Source organism: Peromyscus californicus, unplaced genomic scaffold, assembly GCF_007827085.1.
Source record: "Peromyscus californicus insignis strain IS unplaced genomic scaffold, ASM782708v3 Scaffold_19__1_contigs__length_69161282, whole genome shotgun sequence".
Taxonomy (NCBI): domain Eukaryota; kingdom Metazoa; phylum Chordata; class Mammalia; order Rodentia; family Cricetidae; genus Peromyscus; species Peromyscus californicus.
The window spans coordinates 27452454-27478629 of NW_026294491.1; the positions used below are offsets into that span (position 1 = coordinate 27452454).

A 26176-nucleotide genomic window follows, 5' to 3' on the forward strand; every position below is an offset into this window, starting at 1 on the left:
GTTACCTATCCATAAAAGTATAGTTTTTGTCTGTTGTAAGTCCTGGGAGACTCTGTAGGCATCGGGTTCTCTCTCGTAAAGGCTCTTCCCTCACTTTCCCTTGGTTTTCCCTGAGTTGGGGAGCTTCAAGATGTTAGCATTCGAACAAGAGCTGGCCAAGAAAGCAGAGGGTCCCATGACCAGGGGTCATGAACTGTCTTGTATTAGCAGGAAAGAAAGTACACAGAGAACAAAAGAAAACTTTCTACTTTAACCTTGTAATTCTAAGGAGATAAACTTCCCTCAAGAATTTGGAGTAGATAGCAAATGGTTACTTTTTCCTGGAGGAGCAAGGAAGGAGGAAAGAGGAGTGGAGTGGAGTGGGCTAGACAGGACCTGGCACTGTTGTCTTCCTTAGAACACACATCAAGTTGACCAGATGAGCTACCGTTCTGTGCTGCATTGTGTGCTGGAGTAGGGACTGACAGGAGACAGAAGCAGTTCTCTCTCCTCTCTGATTATTCTCTTTACCCGGAAATAAAGGAAAGCTACCAGAGAGGAAATGCTTGGTTTTGAAGAGCCACCCTCTGACGTTTTCAAACTTAAGATTGTCTAATGGTCTCTGTGTTATAAAAGGGCCAGGTTGTACTTACATTTACTCTCCATGGAATTTTGAATCGATGTCTCAAGTATGTAAGTGTTAGAACAAACTGTTTTCCGCAATGGGATCCAGTTTATAGCTTTTTTTTTTTTTTGGTTTTTCGAGACAGGGTTTCTCTGTGTAGCTTTGCGCCTTTCCTGGAACTCACTTGGTAGCCCAGGCTGGCCTCGAACTCACAGAGATCCACCTGGCTCTGCCTCCCGAGTGCTGGGATTAAAGGCGTGCGCCACCACCGCCCGGCCAGTTTATAGCTTTTATAGAAGTTGAAGTTGTCCCTTGGAAGAAAAAAAGCCTGGTCATAGGGAACGTCTCATTTACCTCATCTACAGAGAGGATCTAGCTACAGTGTGCTGTTAGAAGTTAAGATGCTGTTCAGAGGCCAGGTGTCTTTGTCCCCTGACTTTTAAGTATCCCATGGGTGTCTGATGAAAAGAAGGTAGTCTTGATTCCCATCTGTAAGGGGAGGGAAAATGACTCAGTGAGGTAACAAAAGAGTTTTGTTGTTGTTCTTGGTAATTTTCTTCTGTACTTTTGTGTTCCTTATTTTTATTGAGCATAAATTTGAGGATCTTTGTTAAATAGGCTTTATGGATAAAATGTAAGGCAAGGATATAAAAATATTAGCAAATAGTCAAAAGTTTTGTTCCTGAGGCTATGGCTTTTATGTATTTGGCTCACTCACATAAAGGAACTCTCTAATTAAAGTTCCCATGGCAGTTGAAGGCTTTTACTGGCAGCGTGGACAGTAGGCTAGATGAGTTGCATTAGGGGTGGAAGGGTACTGGATTGCTAAGACGGAAACCGCTCGTGCCTGTGTGCTGCCACATAGTGCCAACTGTGGGAACTGTCCTTTTGTTTTGCAGCTTCAGGCCAAATTTGAGCATCTTAAAAGAATTCACCAGCAAGAGAGGCTAAAACTTGAAGAACAGAGAAGGACTTTGGAGGAAGAGTCAGTTGCTTTCTGTAAGAAGAAAGCTGCCTGCGACCTCTTCCAGAACCAGTCATTTATGGCGACAGGCAGCAGCATTAAGAAGGACAAGGACCGAAAGAAGTAAGAGTCCTGCTACCCTGTCCTGTGGCCCTGCTCCTCACCTGTGACTCCCCGCCTGTTTGCTCTTCCTTTCCTGTGTTTCCTTGCTCCCTGTCTGCCTCCTGCTGCCAACACTCCCGCAGCTTCAGAGGAGAGACATTGTCCTTGTTCTTCACTGTCCTTTGAGTAGGCAGAGTAGTTGCCTGGCTTGTCCGAGGTCTTCGGTGTTTACAGCGTTAAGGGATGGACAGACTCAAACACCTCACAGCTGTGACTGTCAGGTGGGGCAGAGTGGGTGGGTAGGCTACTGGTATTTCACAGCCCTGCCATGGTTCTAGGACACAGTTGATACCATGAGTAACTTTGTGTTTTGTGTTTCCCTAGAAACTAAATTTTGATGGACAATCACTGAATTAAATATCTTATTAATAAAACCTTAATTTTAGGCTCACTTTAAAAGACTAATTCTACTCATCATTGATTTTTGTGAGAATTTTTTATTTTAATAAGGGAATCAGGCTATCAGCTGGAACTCGTGTGCTTTGAACTCAGAGCTGGTGAAATCAATGACGGACATAAAGACGCAGAGGAAGGTAGAGAGGGCCACAGTTCAAGGGGTTGGCGTGAGTAGTACTTAGAGATAATCTCAAACTTAAAGGGTTAGGACATGTGTTAAAGTTACCAGTTTTTGAAAATCCGTTTTTTTTCCTTTTTGATGGTTTCCTTCAGTACTCTGTGTCCCTCGTTTTATTCCTCCCACTTTAAATATCCTTTGTCCACGTCACTTTTACTGTCAAGAAACCTGTCATGATTTGTTCCGTTGGGATGTTCCATTGTGGGTCTCCTGCTCCACCGGCCCTGTCCTAGGAGGGCAGTGCTCTAGTGTGTTCCCACAGAACAAGATTCCTGCTTCTGTGAACTTGGTGCCTATATTTTGTGTAATTATTTGTTGAAAGAAAGAATGTATAATGATGTATTTTGATTGAAGTATTGGATTTAAGATATAAATTATAAATACAACTTATTACTAGTTTTACCATGCTTTAAATGAAAAAGAGCTCTTTTTACTTTATTATTCCTTCATTGTAATCTAGTGTAACAAAGCAAGATCCCCCAGTTTTCCCATATCTGTCTCCCCAATAAAAGTTGTTCTTCCACTCTCCTTGAGAGTCATGCTGTTGTTTACAAAGTCAGACAAACCCATGGATTCCTTTTCTTTCTTCCCTCGTATCCTAATACTTGGGATTGAGCCTACAGTTTCCCTTATGGTAGGAAGCACTCTTACTGCTAAGTTCTATCGAAAGCTTCTTTTTTTCTTTTTCTTTTTTGAGACAGGGAATCATATATCTAGGGTGGCTACAGACTCTGTGTAGCTAAGAAAGATGCAGAACTTGTGGTCGTCATTCCTCTCCCTACAAGCGCTGGGATTACAGTGTGTGCCAGCACGTCTGGTTTTTGAGTTTATACTGTACTAAAGAATCTAATCCAGAGCTTTACGTGTTCCTTACCAACTGAGCTGCATCCCATCCCCAGCCCAAGCACAGATCTGTAAGAGCTCAGGACACATACTCAAGACAACATGGCTTGCTAATTTTTTCTTTTTCAAAGTTCCATAGCTAAATATCCTGTATGTGCTATTTGCTCTTTCTATTAAAGCTTTGTGAAATTAATGCTTTTGACAATTTTTGCTTCTTATGTTGTTTTTTTTAATTGTTCCATTCAAAAGATTTTTTTTCTTTTCAGCTCCAATTTTATGTAATACAAGAGTTCCAGAGCACAGATGGTCATCACAATCAAAAGTTATTTGTATGCTTTGAAATTTTCCTCTTTTTGCCTTATCACTGACTCAGTTATCTAGCAAAGGGCTAAAGTTAGAAAAATATTTTCACATATAAGGCTGATCTGCCAGCCAAAGTGTATATTTCTCACACATTTACAGTCATTCAGAATCTCTAAGTTGCTGGTTTGCTGTGGATCTCGGTCTACTTTCCTGCTGCCAAATTGTCACTTGACTGCATGTTATTCTAAACAGCAAAGGGTTATTGCCATTAGAACTACAGAACTCCTTCATATTATGGATATCTGATTGTATTTTCATTCTAGCTGAACAAACGTTTTTGTTGTATACTAAACAGAAAACACTGGAGGCATATACTTTGGAATGTATTACAAAGTTAAAGCTAACATCAATAGTAAAAAACTTTAAAATATTTGATACAGTGACTCAATTAGCAATATTCTGAGGTGTCATGTCAAACTGTGTAACCTTTTGTGCTTCAATGTGCCTTGTTGTGTATTGCTTGATAAAACAAAATTTTAAAGTTAAAACATACATTTAAAGCTGGGTTATCATACTATTTTCTTTAAGATATCATAAATATTTTTTAAAATGCTGCCTTTCAAGGGACTAAGAAAGTTGAAAGAATAAGAAAGCTGAAAATTGTATCAGAGTATCTGAATCTTAAATATATTAAAACTTGATACTTCATATTTCAGGAGATATTTGCATTCAGTGCCTTAGTAATCCTAGAACAATGTTTTATCTTTTCTAATGGTATACGTATATATGTTTTCATTCTTTTGTACTTGAATATTCTGTATTCTGAATAAAATTGATATTCTTGACAAATCTACATATTTCCTAATATGTGTTTAAATTGCTTAAATTTTTTTAACAATAGAACATGATATTTCATTTCTTTCCTATAATATGTGTGATCAAATCAAGGTAATTGGCATATTCATCAACTAAATAGCCATTTTGTGTAGAGTCCTCTCTATTAAATGTATGTATTTTTATCAGCCATACTTATACTGTATTGTAGACTACTGGAAAATTTGTCCTATCCAATTTTACCCCTGCACCTATACTTTGCATCCCCACCTTCCCTATAATCTTCTCAGCCTCTACTAATTACTGTTCTTTTCTTACTCTTCTGAGACCAAATCTTTGAGCTTCACATGTGAGAAAGAACATGCTATATTTGTCTTTCTGTGCTTGACTTATAATGTTCCTTTGTTCCTCCTTGGTAATACAGGTGACAGGATGTCACTGTTATGACTGAATAGCATTCCATTGTGTCTGTCTGTACTGCATTGTCCTTTCTCTTCATCCATGGATAGGCTTCTGGCTAGTCCACATCTAGAGTGTTGTGAACAATGCTGCATTAAACATGTCTCTTTGATGTACTGATTTCATTTCTACTGGTTAGATTCCTAGGAGTGGAACTACCAGATCATAATATAGTTCCATTTCTGTTGTTTTTAGGAAGTTGTTCTCATAATCATACTCATTTATATTTTCACCAATGGTGTGTGAAAGTTATTCTTTCTCTACATCTTCATCAACATTTATTATTTATTTATTTGATGATTATCATTGTAAACTACTTGTGTCTTTGCTAACATTTTTAAAATGATGATCACCATTCTAACTGGGATGAGATCTCATTGTGAGACAATTTTTATATATTTGCTGGTCATTTATATTGCTTTGAGATCTGTGTGTATTCATTTTGTTTGTCCATTTTATAATTGGATTTTTCTTTTACTATAGAGTGTTTTTGGCCTCTGATATTGATTTTGGCCCAGTCTGCAGCCACTCAGACCCAAGTAAACACACAGAGGCTTATATTAATTAAAACTGCTTGGTCATTAGCTCAGGCCTACCACTGACTAGCTCTTACACTTAAACTCAGCCCATTTCTGTTAATCTCTATGTTGCCACGTTCTGTGGCATTACCTGTGTGCCATTACATGCTGCTCCCTGGACGGCGGGCTGGCGTCTCCTCCTCAGTTCTGTTTTTCCTTCCCAGAATTCCTGTTTGCTTATTCTGCCTCTATTTCCTGCCTGGCTACTGACCAATCATCATTTTATTTATCAATCAATCAGAGCAACACGTTCACAGCATACAGAAAATTCCATAGCACCTCCCCTTTTCTTTCTAATCAAAAAGGAAGGGTTTAACTTTAACATAATAAAATTACATATAACAAACGGTTATCAAGCAAGAATTGCAGTTACAATATTTAGTCTATTTGTATTTTGTAAAATTAAAGAAAATATTCTATATTTGTGAGTCTAAAGTTTCATATCTAATTTATCTTTTATCATAACTAAGGAAATTATAACTATCTAGTCTTCAACTACATCAAAGACCTCAGAAGGATACAATATTATCTAAGTAAGTAGGAAGTGCATTGTAAGTGTAAGTAAACTGCACAAACTCTGGGTTTGGTGTCCCAGGTTTCGGCACCAAAATGTTAGTAAATTGATGGCTGAAACTTCAAGGAGACAGTTCAGCCCTAGAGGACGAGGTATCCCAGACACCTCAAGCTATTCAGAACAAGAGCTCTGCCCTGAAGGTGTCCTGGACACCTGGAGCTGTTTAGCACAGCTCTGATGACTGAACTGGAGACAGTTCAGCCCTAGAGGACGAGGTATCCCAGACACCTCGAGCTACTCAGAACAAGAGCTCTGCCCTGAAGGTGTCCTGGACACCTGGAGCTGTTTAGCACAGCTCTGATGGCGGGAAATGCAAAGAAACAGCCCAACCTTGGAAAGGAAAATTTTCTGACTTCTCAGGAGGGTCAGGCCTGGAACTGCTTCAGCAAGGAAGGGTATCCTGACTCTTCAGGAAAGTCAGGATATACCTGGTGTGATGGGGGATGGTCTCCCTGCAGGACCTGCTCCTCTCCTGGAGCAGGAGGACAGCAATCCTGCTCCTCTCCTGGAGAGCCACAGTCTCCGGCTCAGTGTTACCAGCTCTCTCTTGCTCAGTCCACTATGGGACATCCCAACAAGGTTCTTCTGTGTACCAGTGAATGAAGGTCTTCACCCAAAACTCTTTTGAGAAAGAGGTTTATTTGGGAAGGAGGAGTCCAGGAGAGTAGCTGCCTCTACCAGGGTGGAGAGAATAGCTCACAACTGACCAGGCAGGGTGGTTTATGTAGGATGTTTAGGGGGCGAGTCAACTGTGATTAGTTAGCTTTTTTTCTGCCCAGGGATTGGCCAGTTTTGTGAGCAAGGGGCAGAGATGGCCCTGACTTCAGGGCCAAACTGTGTTTCTTTCACTGGCCTTATCTGAGCCATCCTTCCCTAATTCTGGGTTCCAGGGTCAGGGTGGGTTTCTTTAGCCAGCCCCTTTTCCCTACAGTAAGCAACTTTCAAAAATCTAGAATGACAGAGACAGCTGCCTTCCTGGACAGTCATCCAAAATTCTTCTACAACTTTGGGGCATCCTTCTTCAGCCCATAGGCCTAGCGTCTTTCAGTCACTTCTGTGTCCTGTAGAATGTCTGGCAGTTTCTTCTGCAAAGCAGGAGCCTGAAGGACCATTTTGCCTTGCAAAGTTCAGTGGTCACTTTCCTATGGGTCCTGCATGTCCGGTCGATACAACATTTCATCAAGCAGTCCAGGCAAGAACAGTTTCTTGCTCAAATGGCCATTTTTGCCAAGAAGAAGATAAACTCCATATGGAGTGTCTTCGATGCCCATCTTTCTCTTTGAAGTAAATCGGTGCTGCCAGGAATAGACGTGTCTCATTGTCCAGAAAGTCAAAGTTCTTAAAACATTTTAAATGCCATATTCTGTAGGTCTTTCAAGTGTTTGAAGATTACCTATCTATCTGAAATATATGTATGTATATGTAGAAAATTTATCATGACTAAAAGTTTGACTATCATAGAACACTAATTATTAATCTATATTTCTTAATTTTCCATTACAATTTAAATAAATTACATAAACATGATACCTTAGACAAGGGTAGAAATACACTTTCTCTTGTTCTATAGTTCCCTTCCATCTGTTTCATTTGCTCTGTTAAAGCTCTTTAGTTTGGCATAATCCAATTAGTACATTTTTCCTTGTGCTTTTGGTGTCTTATCCAAACAGTCTTTGCTCAGACTGATGCCCTGAACTGATTCCATGTAATTTCTTCTGATGGTTTCGTGTTTCAGGTTTAGTCATTTTTCCATTTTTTAGTTGATTTTTATATTGTTAGAAAGCGAACGGACAGGAAAACGAGCATGTACTACTCAGAGTTGGAGAAGTCAGGTGTCATCCACTCCAAGGAGCTGGGCCCAAGCCTCAGTTCTCACAGTTTTATAGGTTGAAAAGAGTTTTAGTCTTGTCCATTAAAATCTGCCTAGTGCCTAGGGGCCGGCAGGCGTTCTCTGCAGCAGCATTTTTTAAAGAAGTGCAACTGATAAAGTTAAAGCAGCTTTTTCCTAAGTGTCTGTTTTTTCAAGATAAGGAGAAGGGGGATTAGCTGAGCAAGCAAGAGTACAAAGGAAGAACTCACAAGTAAAATTTAATCCATTCTAATCCTCCTCGTATATATATTTAGTGAGTGATAGGCACCTAGGATTTTTCTTTCCATGCAGATTCCCAGTTTTCTCAACACTGTTTGAAAAACAAACTGCTTATGTGTATGAGGGGTGGTGGGCATGTGCTGAGGTGACTGTGGAGGTCGAGACAGCTTATGGAAGTCAGTTCTCTTCCATGGTGTTGCTACCAGAGATCGAGCTCAGAATGTCGGGCTTGGTGACAAGCACCTTACACCCCTGTGCCACCCGGCTGCCTCAGAGCCATTTTTTGAAGAGACAGTCTCTTCTCCAGTCGTTATTCTTGCTGCTTTTGTTTAAAATAAAAAAGAAAAAAAAGAAATCAGTTGTCTGTAATGACCTGAGTTATTCTGGTTTCTTTATTATGCTCCATTAGTCTGTTTTGTTTTAAGTTTTGGAGTCTAGTATTTGTGATGAGTCCAGCTTTGCTGTTTCTGCTCAAGATGGCTTTGACTGTTTAGGGTCTTTTGTGGTTCTATTTATGTATTTATTTAGTTAATTTTTAGGTTTTCTTGTGCAAATATCAGGTATTGGAGAACTACACATTGAATTGTAGATTGTAGTGGGAGATTTTTTAGCATACCTCTTATAGATGAGAGATTAGGAAGACTAGAATTTAGTAAAGTTGGGGGGAGAGTAAAATAAAAAATACTCATTTTGTGACTTTCCCTGGGGAGACATGAACAACTTTCAATACATAGAGGAGCGAGTGCCATGAAGCCCACACTGGGTGAGGAAGTGAAAGCTGCATCATGTGCTTGGATGGAAGGCGAGCCTCAGTGTCTTTAAAGGAATAAGTGACACAGATTATGTTCTCTGGCTATAATTCAATAAAACACCAATAAAAAGATAGCAGGGATTTTATATGGCTAGAGCTGGGCGGTGGTGGCGCACGCCTTTAATCCCAGCACTCGGGAGGCAGAGGCAGGCAGATCTCTGTGAGTTCGAGGCCAGCCTGGGCTACAGAGTGAGTTCCAGGACAGGCTCCAAAGCTACACAGAGAAACCCTGTCTCGAAAAACCAAAAAAAAAACCATTAAAAAAACAAAAAAAAACATAGAGGTCAGTGGATGCACACACCTTAAATCCTAGCATTTGGGAGGCAGAGATCCATCTGAATCTCTGTGAGTTCAAGGCCACACTGGGAACAGAGCCAGAGTGGTGGCACATACCTTTAATCCCAGCACTAGTTAACCATAGAGGTCTGGAGGTCTGTACAGACAGACAGGAAGTGATAGAGCTGGGCAGAGAGAGGAAGTAAGATGGCAGGGCATAGAAAGGTATATAGGCGTGAGTATACAGGAAGTTGCTCTCTCTGGAGGCTGAGGAGTCTGTAAGGTGAGGTTGGTTGTGGCTTGTCCTATTCCTCTGATCTCTCAGTTTTTATTCCAGTATCTGGCTCTGGGTTGTTTTTTATATTATTAACAATACCATTTAAGATTTGTCTTATATAACCCTAGCCTCAATTGAATAGAAGATCACACACCCGACCCTTGGCATCTAACTCCTCCACTTGGACTTAGAGAGGAAGCCCTGAGCAGTAAGTAGCTGAAGTCTCTTGAGTATTCTAGCTCAGTTACCTTGTTTTTTTTTCTTGAAGTACATTTTCATCTGTACTTTTGCTTCATTTCTAGAAAAAAAAGCATTTCTCCCCCCAACTCTCACTGCTTTACTATTTGTGTGTATTTATTTAATTACTTGTACAAGACACCAGGAACCCATAAATGCTTGTTTTGGACCAAGGTCACTGGTAACAATCATGCCCAAGTTAACAACTGTGGTGGTATTTTACTTGTACTGAAATGTGATTTTAATTGTATGTTAATAAATAAAGTTGTCTGGGGGTCAGAGCTATTAGAGCCATAGCAAGTGCATGGCGGCGGTGGCACGCGCCTTTAAGGACCTGGAGGGCGGTACATTCAGGCAGAGACGAGGCAGTCACATGTTTGGGTTTACAACCAATGAGAAGGCAGAACAGCTAGACTATATAAAGACACACACAGGAAGTAGGTCCCCTTTTTGGAGAGCTCTCTTGGCTGAAGAGGATCCCTGAATCAGGAAGGGTGAGGCTCTTAGCTCTGACCTCTTGGCTTTCTTCTCTGAATCGGCTCTGTGTTTCTTATTTAATAAGACAGTTGGTTACATCTACAAACAACAATGCAAAAACAAAAAGAAATTAACTCCAGAATATAAACAACAAAACTGGGTGCTACCGAACGCAAGGTTATGGAGAGAGTAGATGACTATACCAGAGATAGGAGTGCAAAATGGTTCAACCATGTGGTCAAAGTTTGCCAGTCATTTATCTCTACCAAAGTTTTGTGTTTGTAGGGGTTTTGTGATGGATGTTTGTTTGTTTTGTAGTTTCTGTATGTTTGTGGGTTTTGGTTTTGGTTTGTTTCTGGGTATAACAAGTCATCACAAACAGTAGCTTGAAACAATATGGAACTCTGAACCAGTAGGAGCTCATCACTTGGACAGTGGGTCTCACTGTGCTAGGACCAGTGTCAGCAGGGTTGTGTTCTGTGGGAGCTGAGGAAGAATCCCTTGCCTTGCCTTTCCAGCCTCCAGAGGCTCCTGCATTCCTTGACCTTTATTCTTTCTATATCCTGAAAGCCAGCTGAACAGGTTATATCATGGTATGAATCTGACTTTTCTCTCTTCCTTTCCCTTTCCAAGACCCTTCTGTTATGTTGGGATACCTGGTCAGTGTCCTTTATCAGCTCCAATTCTCGTTGGCCTTGTAACTTCATAAGTTCTGGAAATTTGGAGTTTTTAGTGGGACTTTGTTCTACTTGTCCCCCAGTAATCCAAGTCCTAAAATATACTCAAGAGCTCAAAAGCGTATTTTCCTTCCAGGACCTGTTTAAATGTATAAATAGCATCTTCTTTTTCACAGTCTGCCAAAATTCAGGCAGCCACAATGACCAAACTTACTACATGGTTGAACCATTTTGCACTCCTATCTCTGATAGAGTAGTCTAGTTTCTCCATAATATTGCGTCCGGTAGCACCCAGTTTTGTTGTTATAATATAATACACTCTGGCTGTCTCATCCCTGCTCTTATCCTCCTACCTGTGCCACCGCCCCGTTCCCACCAAGTTTCCATCTTGCTTTCATGTCTTTTGTTTTTGGTTTTTTGACACAATAGGTTTAGTGGATACTTCCCTTAAAACAAAAAGCAACCGCCTGTGGTTGCCAGGTCATCTGGGATGACTTTAAAATGCCCATGAAATGTTGAGGAATGGTGGGAGTAATGCACCTCCTTGCTAGGAAGGTGGATAGTTGGCTCTTTACATGTGTAAAAACAAATAGAAATCCACACCTAAATGTTGTTTTTGCTCTTTTGGGGGACCCACCACCCAGCTCCCAAATAAATTGCACACTTTATTATTAATGCCTGGCCTTAGCTCTCTTGTTTCTAGCCAGCTTTTCTAACTTACCCCATCTGTCTTTTGCCTCTGGACATTTCCCATTCTATTACTTCTGTAAATCTTACTCTTACTCTGTGGCTTGCTGTGTAGCTGGGTAGCTGTCCCTTGGAGTCCTCCTCCTCCTTCCTCCTCCTCTGACTACTTCTTTTTTCCTCCCAGATTTCTCCTTCTATATATTCTCTTTGCCTGGCAGCCCCACCTATTTCTTTCTCCTGCCTTGCTGTTGGCTGTTCAGTTCTTTATTTGACCATCAGGTGTTTTAGGCAAAGTAACACAGCTTCACAGAGTTAAACAAACACAACATAAATAAAAGTAACACACCTTAAAATAGTATTCTATAACACCCAAAGAATTGTTGCCATATAAAATTATGCCTCCGTAAACCTGCTTATTTTTTCTGGCTTCCCTTCCACTTTCTTTACTATGTTGTGACACAGCTAGGGAGACCTTGTCAGGATGCTGGATATGATGTGTGAACGTCGTAGCCACCAGGATCATGACCCAAATGAGAGGGAAGGGGAAGGGAAGAGGGTGTACAGGTATACATGCACGTGTTTTGTGTTTATGTATGGAAGCCAAAGGGCAAGACACCTTCACTCTTCAGAAGTCTCTGTCTTGGATGAACTATTTCTCCAGTCTATTTTTGTTATATTTTTAATTAATTCCTTTGAGAATTTCATGCATGCATACAACATATTTATCATAGTCACCCTAACTCCTCCCCCACAGATTCTAATTTGTGATGCTAATATACTGACTGCTGGGGCCATCCACTTGAGCATGGGCAGCCTATCAGTACCCACACCCTTGAAGAAAACTGACTCTCCTTCCCTCAGAAGCCATCAACCATCAATTGGCTCCTCAGTGGGAGGCTCTTTTTATTTGTTTTGTTTTTGAGGTTAATATAATTAAGTTTCTCCCTTCTCTTTCCTCCCCCCAAGCCTTTCCTATTAACCCCCTCCAAATTCATGGCTTCTTTTTTCACTAATTGTTATTGCATGCACATATGTATGTGTACATTACATATATATTCATAAATATAACATGCTAAGTCCACATGTTGTTCCTATGTATGTTTTCAGAGCTATTATAAAAAAGCTATTATTTCAGAACTATATAACAGTAAGTGCACATAATGTTGCTTATATGTATTTTTCAGATTTGGTGTTGCACAACCAATTGCTGTGCTCTTCCTGGGGAGGACCACCTCTCCTACTCCCAGCTTTCCTCAGTTGCCCTATAGTTCTTTGTGTAAAGAAAGCCCCTTCTGGGCTTTTCCCCATCCACCTTGGCATGTCCATTGGTGTCTTCCTTGTTCAGTTCACGTTTGGGCAGTCATATTGAGGAGACATTTTGGGTGTCGCTTCTGATATTACTAGGAGACAAGCTCACAGCAAACTCCCTGTTCCTCTGGCTGTTATAGTCCTCCTGACCCCTCTTCCATAGTGTTCCCAGAGTTTTGGGTTCTCCCAGAGCTTTGCTTTATAATTGTATCTCTTGGGACTGGGGCTTCAGAACTGTGCATTTTGATTGGTTGTGGTTTTCTCTAGTGGTCTCCATCTGTTGCAAAGAGAACGTTCCTTGATGAAGGTGACTTTCCTTGATGGAGGTGAAGACTACACTCACCTGTGGTTTTAAGGACAGATGTTTGTACATTGTTGTTAAGGATTATGCTAGTTTAGTAAATTAGAGGTTGCAGATTCTTCTCCAGTAACCATGACCTCACTAACACTGAGTAGTCAGCTAGGTCTCCAGTACCAGGCATGATTTCCATGCCATGCCTGCTACCATGCTCCCACCATGATGATAATGGACTAAGCCTCTACACTATAAGCAAGCCCCCAGTTAAGTGCTTTCCTTTATAGGAGTTGCTGTGGTCGTGACATCTCTTCACAGCAACAGAACTGTGTCTAAGACAGTCAGTCAACATGCTGATGTGGACGGGGAAATTTGACAAGGCTGCACCTCCCAGTGAAGAGTGTTAGGCACTCGTTGCTGCTGAGAGAGGGCGATTAAGTGTCCTCCAGGGACAAGCCTTCTCTAGTAGGTTATCCAATCATGAGTGGGCGCCCCAAACACATGTATATCCAATAATTGTTAATGGTGTCAAAACCCAGGTGCTAACATTGAGATGTTGCCAAGTAAAAATTTAATAAAGGCCAGGCCATATTTTCAGTCTCCCATAGTAGGAGAATAAGAATGGCCCAGGTTAAATGTATAGTCTCTTTAGACCAAGTGAACAAGTGATTAAAGGTGGAATTTTAACAAGTGATGAAGAGTGGAAAGGTACATGTTAGGGGTTTATGGTCAGACAGTTAACATACCACAAAACATCTTATGGTCAGTCATTTCTCAGAACAATGGAAACAATTTATGATGTGTAATTCACATAATTATTGAGGAAGAACTAGTCAAAAAAGTTGACCTCTAGCTAGGGACATGACCAAAGTCTAACATTGTTTAACTAAAAAGAAAATGGAGTCAGCTGTCTCTTAACATTAATTATAAAAATTGATGAGCTTGGGGTGTGGGGAGTGCACAGGAGGAGTTGTAGGGGGAAGGATGAGGGGAGGAAATGACGTTAATACAGTACTCATGCATGAATTTTTCAAAAATAAAACCCTTAAAAAAGAAGTATCAAAAAGCTCACCAACAATTGAGTAGGTTTCATCCTAGAGATCCGGGGATGGTTCAATGTATGTAAATCAATAAATGTAATCTGTCACATAAATAAACTCAAAGACAGATACAGCATAGTCATATCATTCGATGCAGAAAAGACCTTTGACATTCACTCATGATAAAAGTCCTGGAGAATCTAGGATACAGGAGATATATCTCTACTTTGTAAAGGCTATATACAAAAGTCCCACAGCCACCATCATGGTAAACAGGAAAACTTGAAACATTTGTGTTGTGGAATATTATTTTAACTGGGCAAAGATGTGTTACATTTGTTTATGCTGCAGAATAATACTTTAACTGTGTAAAGGTGTGTTACTTGTATTTATGTTGCATTTGTTTAATTATGTAAAGATGTGTTGCATTTGTTTCACCTTGTCTGCCTAAGGCACCTGATGGGTCTAATAAAGAGCTGAACAGCCAATAGATAGGCAGGAGAGGGATGGGTGGGGCTGCTAGGCAGAATAAATAGGAGGAGAAATGTAGGCAAGAGAGAGAAGGAATGGGAGGAGGAGGAGGAGGAGGAGGAGGAGGAGGAGGAGGAAGAGGAGGAAGAAGAAGAGAGAACAAGGGATGTGCCCAGGGCCAGAAGCCAGGCAGCCATCAGCCAGCCAGACATAGAGACAGCAAGAAAGTAAGAAAAGGTAAAAAGCCCCAAGATAAAAGGTAGATAAGGAGGAACAGGTTAAGTTAAAAGAGGTAGCTAAAAATGAGCCTAAGCTAGGCTGGGCATTTGTAACAAAGCATAAGAAGTCTCCGTGTCATGATTTGGGAGCTGGTTGGTGGCTAAAAGAACCACTTATTAGATGCTCATTTATTTAGTGGTTTACCAGAAGCACTGTTTGCACTGCCTATTTGCCAAGCATGACTTCACTTGCTACCTAGAACACAATAACCTGGAAAAATACCTGCTGCCTGCCAGATATGCTTCTGTAAAATCTGCTTGCTTGCCTGCCCCACCTTATGGTTTTAGAGTATAAAATAAAAATACAAATTAGACCAGCATCAAAGCCTGGGAGGAACATCCTGGCTGTAGTCCACCAGTGACATCGCCTCTCTTCCTCTCTCATTGGTGTTGAGTGCTTATTCCAGAAAGATTCCTGCAACGCATTTCGCCTAAACTAGAACAAGACAAGGAAGCCCATTTTTTCCCACTACTGTTCAATGTAGAGCTTGAAGTCTTACCTAGAGCAGAGACAAAAGACGGAGATAAAGGGAATACAAAGGAAAGGAGTCAAAGTGTCCTTACTTGCTCATGATTTGATTCTAAACATAAAAGACCCTAAAAGTGCCACTGGAAAACTCAGCTGATAAACATTTTCAGCAGCGTGACAGCAATACAAAGTTAACACACATGTAGCAGGCTTTTGCTTTTAAGCCATCAACCAGCTCCCATCATGACGTGGAGACTTCTTATTAGTTAGGAATGCTCGGCCTTATCTCAAGCCTGTCCCACTAGCTCTTAGAACATAACCTGTTGGTCTTCATCTGCATTTTGCCTCAGGCTCTTTAACTTTTTACTTTTTCTTTCCTTCTGTACGTCCTATGTTCACTGCTTTTTGTGGCTGCCTGGCTGGTGGCTGCCTGGCTGGTGGCTGCCTGGCTGGTGGCTGCCTGGCTGGCGGCTGCCTGGCTTCGAGCCCCCGGTCTGTCCCTCTCCTTCTCATTCTCTCTTCCTTCTTCTCTCCCTGAGCCTAAATTTCTCCCCCTACTTATTCTCTCTGCCCACCAGCCCCAATAGCTGGGAGACAGTCCCATTCACAAGGGCCCTGGAATAAACCTGACTAGGAAGTGAAATGCTTGTACAGTGAAAGCTTTAGAACACCAAAGAAAGAGAGGGTAACACTGAAGGATGGAAAGGCCTGGATCCGTGGTTGGCCAACTTTAAGATTGCCAAAATGGTCATGCTACTTAAAGCAACTTAACGATCCATTGCAATCCTAATCAACATTGCAACTCCATTTTCACAGACAAAAAGCACAGCCCAAATATTTATGTGGAAACAAGATCATAGCAAATACAATTTTGAGCAATTAGAATAGTGCTTTAAGTTTTACTGTATAATCATAGTAATAAAACAGCATGGTACTGGCATAAAACAGACGCACAGATCAGTGGAACAGAATAAAGGATCCAGATATAAACCCATGTAATTACAGCTACCTGATTTTTGAAGGAAGCCAGAAGTGCACACAGGATAAGAGGCAGCAAATGGAAACACTGGATAGCCACGTGTAGACAGAAGAAAGAAGTTAGATCCTTCCAGCTGCACAAACAGTAACTCCAAATTGATCAAGGACCACAACATAAAACCTGATGCTCAGAAACTGCTAGAAGAAAAAGGAGTTCGATACACGATAAAGACATAGGTAAGATCTTCCTAGGAACACAGCCAACAATCGACAATAGGACTCCATGAAGTTCAAAGCTGCTGTGCAGCAGAGGAAAGTATCTAGTGAAGAGGCAGCCTACAGAATGGGGGAAAATGCTCCCCACCCATTCATCTGACAAAAGATTCATATCTAGAATATACAAAGAACTCAAAAAAAAAAAACCCTTAAACATCAAATATTAAAACAACCCAATCAGAAATGGGATCTGGAACTGAATAGAGTGCTCAGAGAAATATTAATGCTAATTAACACTTTTAAAAGTGCTCAGCATCCTTAGCCATTAGATAAATGCAAATTTAAACTATTTTGCAATTCCATCTCATCCCATTCAGAATGGTTATTACCAAAAAATGTAAGTAAGCCAGTGGTGGTGTGCTCCTTTAATCCCAGCACTCGGGAGGCAGAGGCAGGCGGATCTCTGTGAGTTTGAGGCCAGCCTGGTCTACGGAGTAAGTTCCAGGACAGCCAGGGCTGTTACACAGAGAAACCCTGTCTCGAAAAACCAAATAAATAACTAAATATAAACAAATAAATAAAAGTACAGGCTAGGTGTGGTGGCACATGCCTTTAATCCCAGCATTCACGAGGCAGAGGCAGGAGGACCTGTGCATTTGAGGCCAGCCTGGTCTACATTGTAAGTTCCAGAATAGACAGGACTACAAAGACCCTGTCTCATCTCACCCACCCCCCAAATTGTAGTGATAACAAATTTGGCTGTGTTACAGGGAAAGAGGGTCCTTGATGGTTAATGTGCAAGCTAGAAATAGAACTATCATATGCCCCAGATATATTATTCCTTGGCATATACTCAAAGGACTCTAGTCCACCTGGTGAGATACTTGCTTATCCATGTTCATTGCTGCTCTAGTCACAATAGTTAGGAAACAAACCTAGCCTAGATATCCATCAACAGATGAATGGAAAATGAAAATGTAGTACAGAGACAATGGAATTTTATTCAAATGTGAAGAAAGATGAAACTGTGAAATTTGCAGGAATCTTAGTCACTGTTCTATTGCTGTGAGGAGTCACCATGACCAAAGCAACTCGTAAAACAAAGCATTTAATTGGCGGCTTGTTTATGGTTTCAGAGGTTGAGTCCATTATCATCATGGCATGAAGCATGGTGGCTTGAAGGCAGGTGCTGGAGAAGTAGCTGAGAGCTATATTCTGATCAGTAGGCAGAGAGAGAGGTGGGTGGAGAGAGAAGAGAGAGATTGCTTAGGTTTGGCATGGGCTTTTTGAAACTCCAAAGCCCACACTTCCTCTCAAAAGGCCACACTTTCTAATCCTTCTAAACCTTTCAAACAGTTCCACTCCCTGGTGACCAAAAGTTCAAGTATATAAGCCTGTGGAGGCCATTCTCATCCAAACCGCCACAACAGACGAATTGATAAAACTGAAAAGAAAACTATACTGACTTTGACACCCAAACCCAGAGCAATAAATGTCTCTCGTGTTTCTCATGTGCATCTTAGCTTTGATTCTTTAGTTGTTTAGGAAACTGGAAAGGAGTCATTGGGGGGGATGTGTTAAGGGAACGGATCTAGTAGTACATCAGTGATAAGAAAGTGCAGAAAGGGGACAGTGTGAGTGGATGGGAGTCGGGGGGATAGGAGAGACGACAGGGCAGGGATGGAGGCCTAACCAAAATGAAGGATCCATGAAAAAGAAAAACACATGGAAATCCACTACTTTTATAAACCAATTAAAAATAGCAGTATAAAAAATAGAAGGGAGATAACCTGTGTGGCTGAATAATGCTGCTTCCAGAAGCTAATGTTTAGCAAAGAAAAATCTCAGTGCTGAATATGGGGTACCCCCTGATGAATAAGAACTCCTAACAGGCCAGGGAGGCCCCAGAGGCCCCTAGAATAACAGTCTACTGGCGTTCCTCATGACTGCTCACCAGAACTAGGTGATAAAATCCTACTGCGTGGAGCATCACACATCTTGGTTACAAGATACAGAGAAGGCAAGAGGTGGAGCAAGATTGCTTTCCTCCCTTGGCAGCCGGCACAGCAACTTCTGGTAGTGTGAAGGGTAGCTCCGAGAGGAGGCTTGCAGTTCAGATCCAGCACACATCCTCAGAGTCCTGTGTCTGAGCTTGGGTTCAGCAACAGGGAGTTACTTCAACCTCAGGGAAGTGAGCAGGGCCAATGACAATGGCCTATATTGTATTAGGATTTTTGGACTCCCCTGATCACCAACTCAAAAGGAGGTTTCTCATGCCTGCTCTTGGGGTTTTTGTTAGACAGTCTGATGCAAAGGTCAGGTTTCTCTTCTCTTCTGGGGACGGGATGGGCTTTTTGCATGGGGCCTTCCCACTAGCCCTGGTCTGTGTTTCCTAGTGTGGTTTTCTGAGTCCGAAGCAGAAACTCCATACTTCAAATTTTAGAGGCATAAACACATAGGAACAGCACATAGGAAACCCTCGAGAGTTGAATAAGAACAGAATTTGGCTGGGGTTTAAGTTGTAGAAAAATCTCCCAACTATGAGAACACTGGAGGAGACAGAAGCTGGGCTTGTTGCTAAGGGACTTGAACATGTTCCGTTTAAGATTCTCTCTACCTCCCCCTCCCCGCCCCTCCAAGTAAAGAGAGCTCTGATGCTGGGTTGACGACTTGCTGAAGACAGAAAACGTATAGGCCTGCAAGGCCTTTGCTTCCAGATGGGCAGATGGCTATTCCAGGATTGCTCGTCTGCAAGTACTAAGGCATCTGAGCCCCACCCCACCCCCCAAGGCTGCCATACTGCTCTGGGGCCTCAGTTCACTGTGTTGGATACTGAGGTCACCAGGAGGAGGGGGAAGGGACCCCAGGCTGTGGTGAGGGCTTGGTCTGCTCCTGACACCAATACTCCTGCAATTGGCCTTATCATTAGTTGCTTCAGGTTTTCCCTGGGATTGCGAGGGCACAGCCTTCAGCCTCCAGAAGACTTCCCTCTTTTATCTCCCATGATACCTTATCTTATGTAGGTAGTCTCTGCTTTGGATTCAGAAAACCATGTTATAAAACACAGACTGGAAAGGAATGTTGTAGTATTTGGGTACCAGGAGGAAGAAGAATGTGTGTATAAACGTGCATGTGTACAAGCATGTATGTGCCTTGTGTTACAGGTGGGATACATGTCCGTGAGCGTGTGCACATGCACTTTGCATGTGCCACAGGTAGGATGTGTATGTTCGCCATGCCCAGTGTGACGGGTCAGGGATAATTGGGGCCTGGGTGCAGACAGTTTGGTGTGCTAGGCAGGGGCTTTTCTTTGGAACGCAACTCCAGGGACCCAGAGTAAGTGGCCAGGGAGCAGTCTAAGGAAGGAAGGCGAGACAATGCTGGAAGGATGTTCTAGAATTTTTAGGGGACAGTGAACCACGTGCCTACAGTACAGCATATGCGAAGGTGCCACGTGGGCTACTTCTCCCTGCAGTGACCGGGAGCCCAGCGCATACATGTGCCACAATGCCAGAGACCATTGGGCAGACCCTTTATGTCAAGGTAGGCCTGAAGGATGCAGGGTGGGGCAGCCAAAAGTTACCCTGATGAAGCCATCATCATTGAAGGAGCATGTGGGCAGAGGGACTGGGTCTTGTGAGGAGGGGTGGGTGCCTCCAGGGTAGAGGGACTTTAAGTTAGGGATGCTCCTGGAGCAAGAGCCTGCCTGCCAAGCTCCGACTTGTTATAGCCAGCTTCTGGTGTAAGTCTGTTCCGTAGGGTCCCTGAGCAAGCTCAGCCAAGGTTCTCCAGAGTGTCTACATTGGAGGGGGAGACAGTGGGAGATAAAGCCAAGGCTTGAGGAAGAAGACGCAGGAAGCCCTGGAGTGACCTGGGCACTTCTGGCTGGCCTCTGAAGAACAGGGATAAGACTGGTAACTGAGGAGCCTGGATGCAGACAGTTTTGTGTGCTAGGCAGGGCCTTTTCTTGGGAACACAACTCCAGGGACCCAGTGGAATTGACCCGACTGACTGCTAGAAGCTACATTTTGGCTTCAGGGAGAGAGAGGATCATGGGAGGATTTCAACACTAAGAGCAGTTCGGATGCAAGAGTGCTGAAGCCATACCCAGTTGGGGAGAGCATGAGCCCCAGGGGCCTTGTGGCTCCATCAGCCGGAGGAGGAAGAGGGTGGGTCACAGGCTAGGTCCAAGACAAGAATTTCTAAAACAACAGATGGTTGCCACTGAGGTGGAGCAGGTCAGGAAATGTAGGGCCACCCCCATCCCCACAGGGGTGGAACAGCAGGGGCAAGGTCAGATATCAGTGGCCCCTGGAATCTTCCTCTTTGTCAGGACTGAGTTTGGCAGTAGTCAGGCCAACATGACCGTAATCTGGCTCCAGGACAGTGGCCACACTGTCTGGAATAAGGCCTTGAGGACTCAGACCTTATCTAGTCTCTAACATGAGGTCTTTCCAGCCAGGAAAGCATCCCTGGGACACCTGCCTCGTGTCTGGTGGCGTGGTATATAAAGCACCTCAGCCTGGAGACAGCTCCAGGAATGCAAGGCGGCCAGCCAGGCTCTGCTCTCTGCTGGTTAGAGGCTGGGAAAGGTGCATCAGAGGCTGCAGGGGTGCTGCAGGGAGAGCATTCTCCCAGCTCACCAGCTCTTGTCTTTTGAGGATGGGCATTCTCTGAGCCTCCAAGGACCACAGTCTTGCTTACTCTGAAGAGTCTTAGAGCTCTCAACTGCTCTCTGTGTCCTCTCAACACTTAGCAAGGACACAGTTGCTTTGTCCCAGGCCTCTGCCGCACTTCCCCATGGCTCCCCATTCATAATATCTATTCTCTGTGTGGCCATCAGAGGGCGCTCCAATACCCTAAGATACTGAGAAACTCAGCCCTAGAGCCTCTTATTTATTATTAAAATTTCCAACTCCAATTCCTTTTATGTTCCCCACTCCTAAAATTCATGGCCTCTTCTATTTTTAATTATTGTTGTTAGAAACACATTTATAACTACAACCTATTGAGTTTATTTAGTGTTGCTCCCATGTGTTTAGGGCTGGCCTTTTGCCGTTGGGAAGACTGATTTTCTCTCTCAGCGACATTAATTGCAGTAGCTCTTTATCTAGAGCAGTGGTTCTCAACGTCTCTAATGCTTCGACCCTTTAAAACAGTTCCTTAGGTCGTGGTGACCCCCAACCATAAAGTTACTTTGTTGCTACTTCATAACTGGAATTTTGCAACTGTTATGAATCATGATGTAAATATCTGATATGCAGGATATCTGATATGCGACCCCTGGGTTGAGAACCGCTGCTCTAGGGGGCGATTGCTGTTGCTATATCCCAGGAATTGTTTAGACAGCTCTGTTGAGATTTCATGGGCGCTCTTCCCTGTCGTCTATAGAAGACATCTCTGAGCAGATGTCTTGGTCCTCTGGCTCTTGTGATCTTTCTTTCAGCTTCCTCTTTCTCAGTACTCCCTGAGCCGTTAGGTATAGGGCTTGTGTTGTAGATGGATCAACCAGGGTCGTGCACCCCACAGTTAGTGGTTTTCTGCGTTTTGACCTCTTGTAGCTTTCCGTGATGGTCTCTGTCTGCTACTAAAAGAAGATTCTTTGAGGAGGGGTGATCTGTAAGTGTAAGGAATCATATTTAGATTGAGGAGGGGTGATCTGTAAGTGTAAGGAATCATATTTAGGTTGAGGAGGGGTGATCTGTAAGTGTAAGGAATCATATTTAGATTGAGGAGGGGTGATCTGTAAGTGTAAGGAATCATATTTAGATTGCTGTAGACATTATGGTGACCTAGGGCAGTGGCTCAGTGCGTCCTCATCTAGGCACCATTACCTCAGCAGCCATAGACTACGTTTGCAATACCTGCTGTGCACTATCTCCTATTGAGTGGGCCGTAAATTCAATTAGACGGCTGTTGGTTACTTTCGAACTGTAAGTGCTGCTATTGTATCCTTGGTACAATAGTCTATATCTTACCATGTGGGGTACTGTTATGATTCATAGGCTTTGTATCTTTTGGGATAGCTAGAGTCTTTTTTAAAAAATAAATTTTTCTTTATTCTTGAGAATTTAAGCATATTTTATCAAACTTTGGGTCACAACCTGTGTCCCATGTCAGGTTCAGCCATCTGTCCTCAATAAGACAATCAAAAGAGCCCAATTGTTAGTGGAAAACAGAAAAAGGAGAGCTACTGACTGTGGACACATTGGGAAGATGGACAAAAGATTCAACAAACCCCTTATGTCTGTCTTCCTAGTCCTGAAGTGAGATTTAACTAGAGGCCAAGGGTATGTACACCTGAGCAGTCCCAGGTGAGGTATGGGCCCGCCCACCATTGATCCACGCTTGTCTGGGCTTCAGTCTCATTCTGTACAGTGTTCTGACAAGTTGTTACAGCAGGAAATCTCTTTCCAGGAGACAAGTTCCTCCTCTAGCTGGTGCCATTCCTTCTGCCAGCACGAGCTTCCTGGGGAAATTCCATTTGTTGGAGGTCCATTTATTGCTTTAGTGGTCCGATAACCAGATTGAGAGACACACATGTCTCTAGAATACCTTCATCTGCTGGACTAGTTCCTCATACAGTGAAATACGGCCATATCCACCCCATTTACGCCCTCCAACGCCCTCCAGGTCCTTTCACATGTTTCCTCCTCAACTTTATGCCCCCCCTTTCTTGATAGTCCAGTAAGTCCAATAGAGTTGCCTACATGTGCATGAGGGTGGGCATCCCCTGGATTCTATTAGTGGGAGTAAAAGCCTCTCTTCCTGGGCAGCTATCAAATGCCAATAAGTCCTTATTAAGGGGTGGGGCGTGGAAAGCATGATCCACAGTTGCTGAACCTTCATACATCAATTAACTATCAAGACACTTCCCAAGACGTGCCCACAGGCCACCTGATATAGATAAATCCTCATTCAGTCTCCCTTTTTATTTTTTAAGTTTTTTATATTGAAATTTAATTACATCATTTCAACATTCCCTTTCCTCTCTCCAAATCCTGCCATATACCCCCCTTGATCTCCTTCAAATTCATGATCCCCTTTTATTTAATTCCTGTTACATATATATTGCTAAATACATAAATACAAACCTGATCAGTCTGTATAATGTTGCTTGTATGTGTATGTCTTCAGAGATGACCATTTGGAATTGGATCTCTAATAGGTATGCCCTCCCTGGGGAAGACTATTTTACTCTCAGCCAAGTGCTTCTAGGACATGTCAAGATTGTGGTTAATACTAACCAGCACAGTATAGAATCATAATCATAAAAGAATAAGGAGAAATTTGAATCTTTCCTTCCCAATTTATGTTCCTTTTATTTCTTTCTCTTAATTAATTGCTCTTCAAGTACTATATTAAGTAAGTGGAGAGAATGGATACAATTGTGATGCTCATAATTTTAGGGGAAATGCTTTCTCAGTTCTGTTCCTTTTAGTATTATGTTGACTAGAGAGAGGTCTTTTATATAAAGCCTTCTATTAGGGTATTTTCTTTCTATTCTTAGTTTCTTTAGGGCCTTTGTCATTATAAATGGGATGCTGAATTTTGTCAAAGATCTTTTTAGTACCTGTGAAAACAGTCATGTGATTTCTATCTTTGAATTAACTTAAGTGACATATTTATTGATTTTCCTATATTGAACCATTCTTGCATACTCAGAATGAAAGCCACTTGGTTGTAATATATGATTTATGAGCATGTTGGTGAATTTGATGAGCACAAACTTAGAAATTTGCATCAATGTTCATTAGTGAAATTGGTCTTTCATTTTCTCTTTTTGTTATATCTTTATCTGGCTTTGGTATCCAGATAATACTGGTTTTGTAGTGTGTGTTTGGTTCTATAGGTAATTTCAATTAAACTCACTGGTTTGCCAGGGCAGACAGATGAAGTAATTTCTTTGTTCTGTCATGGCCATCTCTATCTGATACTAAATAGAAATAAACTCTTCGGGAAAAGTCACACCCAGACAGGGCATGGCAGACCTAAAGATGAGTTTGGGAGGAGCAATTGCATTGCTCCTGCTCTAAGTGGTAAGATAGGTCATTGAAGTGAAGTCACTTGAGGGTGGAGCATCTGTGGGGCAATATCAATGTGATTTAGGGTCTGTAATGGCTAATCTTGGTTTCAACTTGTCTACATCTGGAATCAACTAAAACCCAGGGAGCTGAGGACAACTGAATCATTAGAAGTTGGACGAGGCACCTTAAATCTGGGCTACGCCTTCTGGTGGTAGCACACGTGCAAGGACACTGAAGAAGGCAGCGGCTGCTTTTTGCCTGCTTGTCCTCACTCTTACTGGTAAGTTCATCAAATTGCTGCTGAGCCGTTCCTTCACTGATGTTAGGACCTACGTCTTCAGGATCCAGTGGAGACCGAAGACCCGCAGCTCTCTAGGAATTCCATGGGATTCCAGCACCAGGTTCCTGCTGAGACATCCAGTCTCATGGACTGAACAGTTACCAGATTCTTGGCCTTTCTGTTGGATTATTAGATCACAGCCTGTAAGCCAACCAGTTTGGGACTGCTGAGACATTCAGTCTCATGGACTGAACAATTACCAGATTCTTGGCCTTTCTGTTGGGCTGTTAGATCACACCCTGTAAGACACTCTAATAAATCTCTTTATATCTCTATCTTTATATCTCTATCTCTACCTCTTTCATCAATTCTGTCCCTTTCGAGAGCCCTGGCTGATCCAGCATTCTTTCCTTTTTGTGTGGAATAGTATGCTGTAGAAACAGAGGCATTGCTCCTGTTGTGGGTGATGAGATATGCTACTGATTCTGCTCTATCTCAAGATGAAATGTCCGTGTGTGTGTGTGTGTGTGTGTGTGTGTGTGTGTGTGTGTGTGTGTGTCTGTGTCTGTGTCTGTATATGTGAGAGCTCCAGGATGGCTTTCTATGTAGAATGGCATACTTCCTGATGAATGGGGTCCACCATGTTCGTTAGTTAGAGATATTTCTCTAATGGTTTATGGGGCAGACAATGTATTGTAGTCTCTGAAAACAGCATATATGGAGGAGCACTGTAAGGAATGTGAAAAGAACCATTGGCACTGTTAAAGGTGATGAGACATGCAAGTAAGGCTGAGCTGGCTTCCCAGAGAGAATGCTCCTGTATAGGCAGGAAATTAAAACAAGAAAGAAGAGTATGCGTGATCTCTTCTGCACTAGTCTCTGAACTGACAGGGAAATCAGGGGAAAGAAGGATGTGATCTACCATGTCCATTCTTACAGCTGCAGGAAAGTCAGAGAGTGCAATTAGATCTCTCCTAGATGATCCCCTGCTGGGATCAGAAAACTCAGAACCTGTTCAAAGAACAATGAGGAGAGAAAATAAGGTAGAATGAGGATGAGAGAGCCCGAGAGAGGTTGAGGTTTAATGTCCAGTATATTAGATTGGATAATACTGTGTTCACCTGAGTGTGAAGAAGGAAGTTAATTCATCAGGGGCCCCAGGACTGGTAAGTCATGATCTTTATGGCAGATTGATTTAGACCAACTTGTGTATTGGGTTTTAAAGTGCTAAAGCAATTAAGAGAGGAAAGAGGAAAGGAAACAGTAGACAGGGGAGCCTGTCCAGGTCACTCAACAATAAACATGGCAAGATTCCTGTTGAGCTGGAGTTCCTAGGGGGAAAGAACATGAAGACAAATGTTGTGCTAGTGAGTTCCTGGAGTGCTTCA

General features: G+C 42.4%; 1 protein-coding gene across 5 annotated transcripts in view; it reads left to right on the forward strand.

Annotated features, from left to right (window-relative positions):
- The window catches only part of Septin10 (septin 10), a 55640-nt gene extending 51337 nt beyond the window's left edge, over positions 1-4303 (forward strand). For all 5 annotated transcript variants that reach the window (XM_052744943.1, XM_052744945.1, XM_052744947.1 and 2 more), the window contains 2 exons: positions 1504-1691; positions 3414-4303. In XM_052744943.1, the coding sequence (XP_052600903.1) occupies positions 1504-1691; positions 3414-3429 (204 nt within the window). In that variant the 3' untranslated portion in view covers positions 3430-4303. The remainder of the gene's footprint in view (positions 1-1503; positions 1692-3413) is intronic.
- The last annotated feature ends 21873 nt before the right edge of the window (positions 4304-26176 follow it).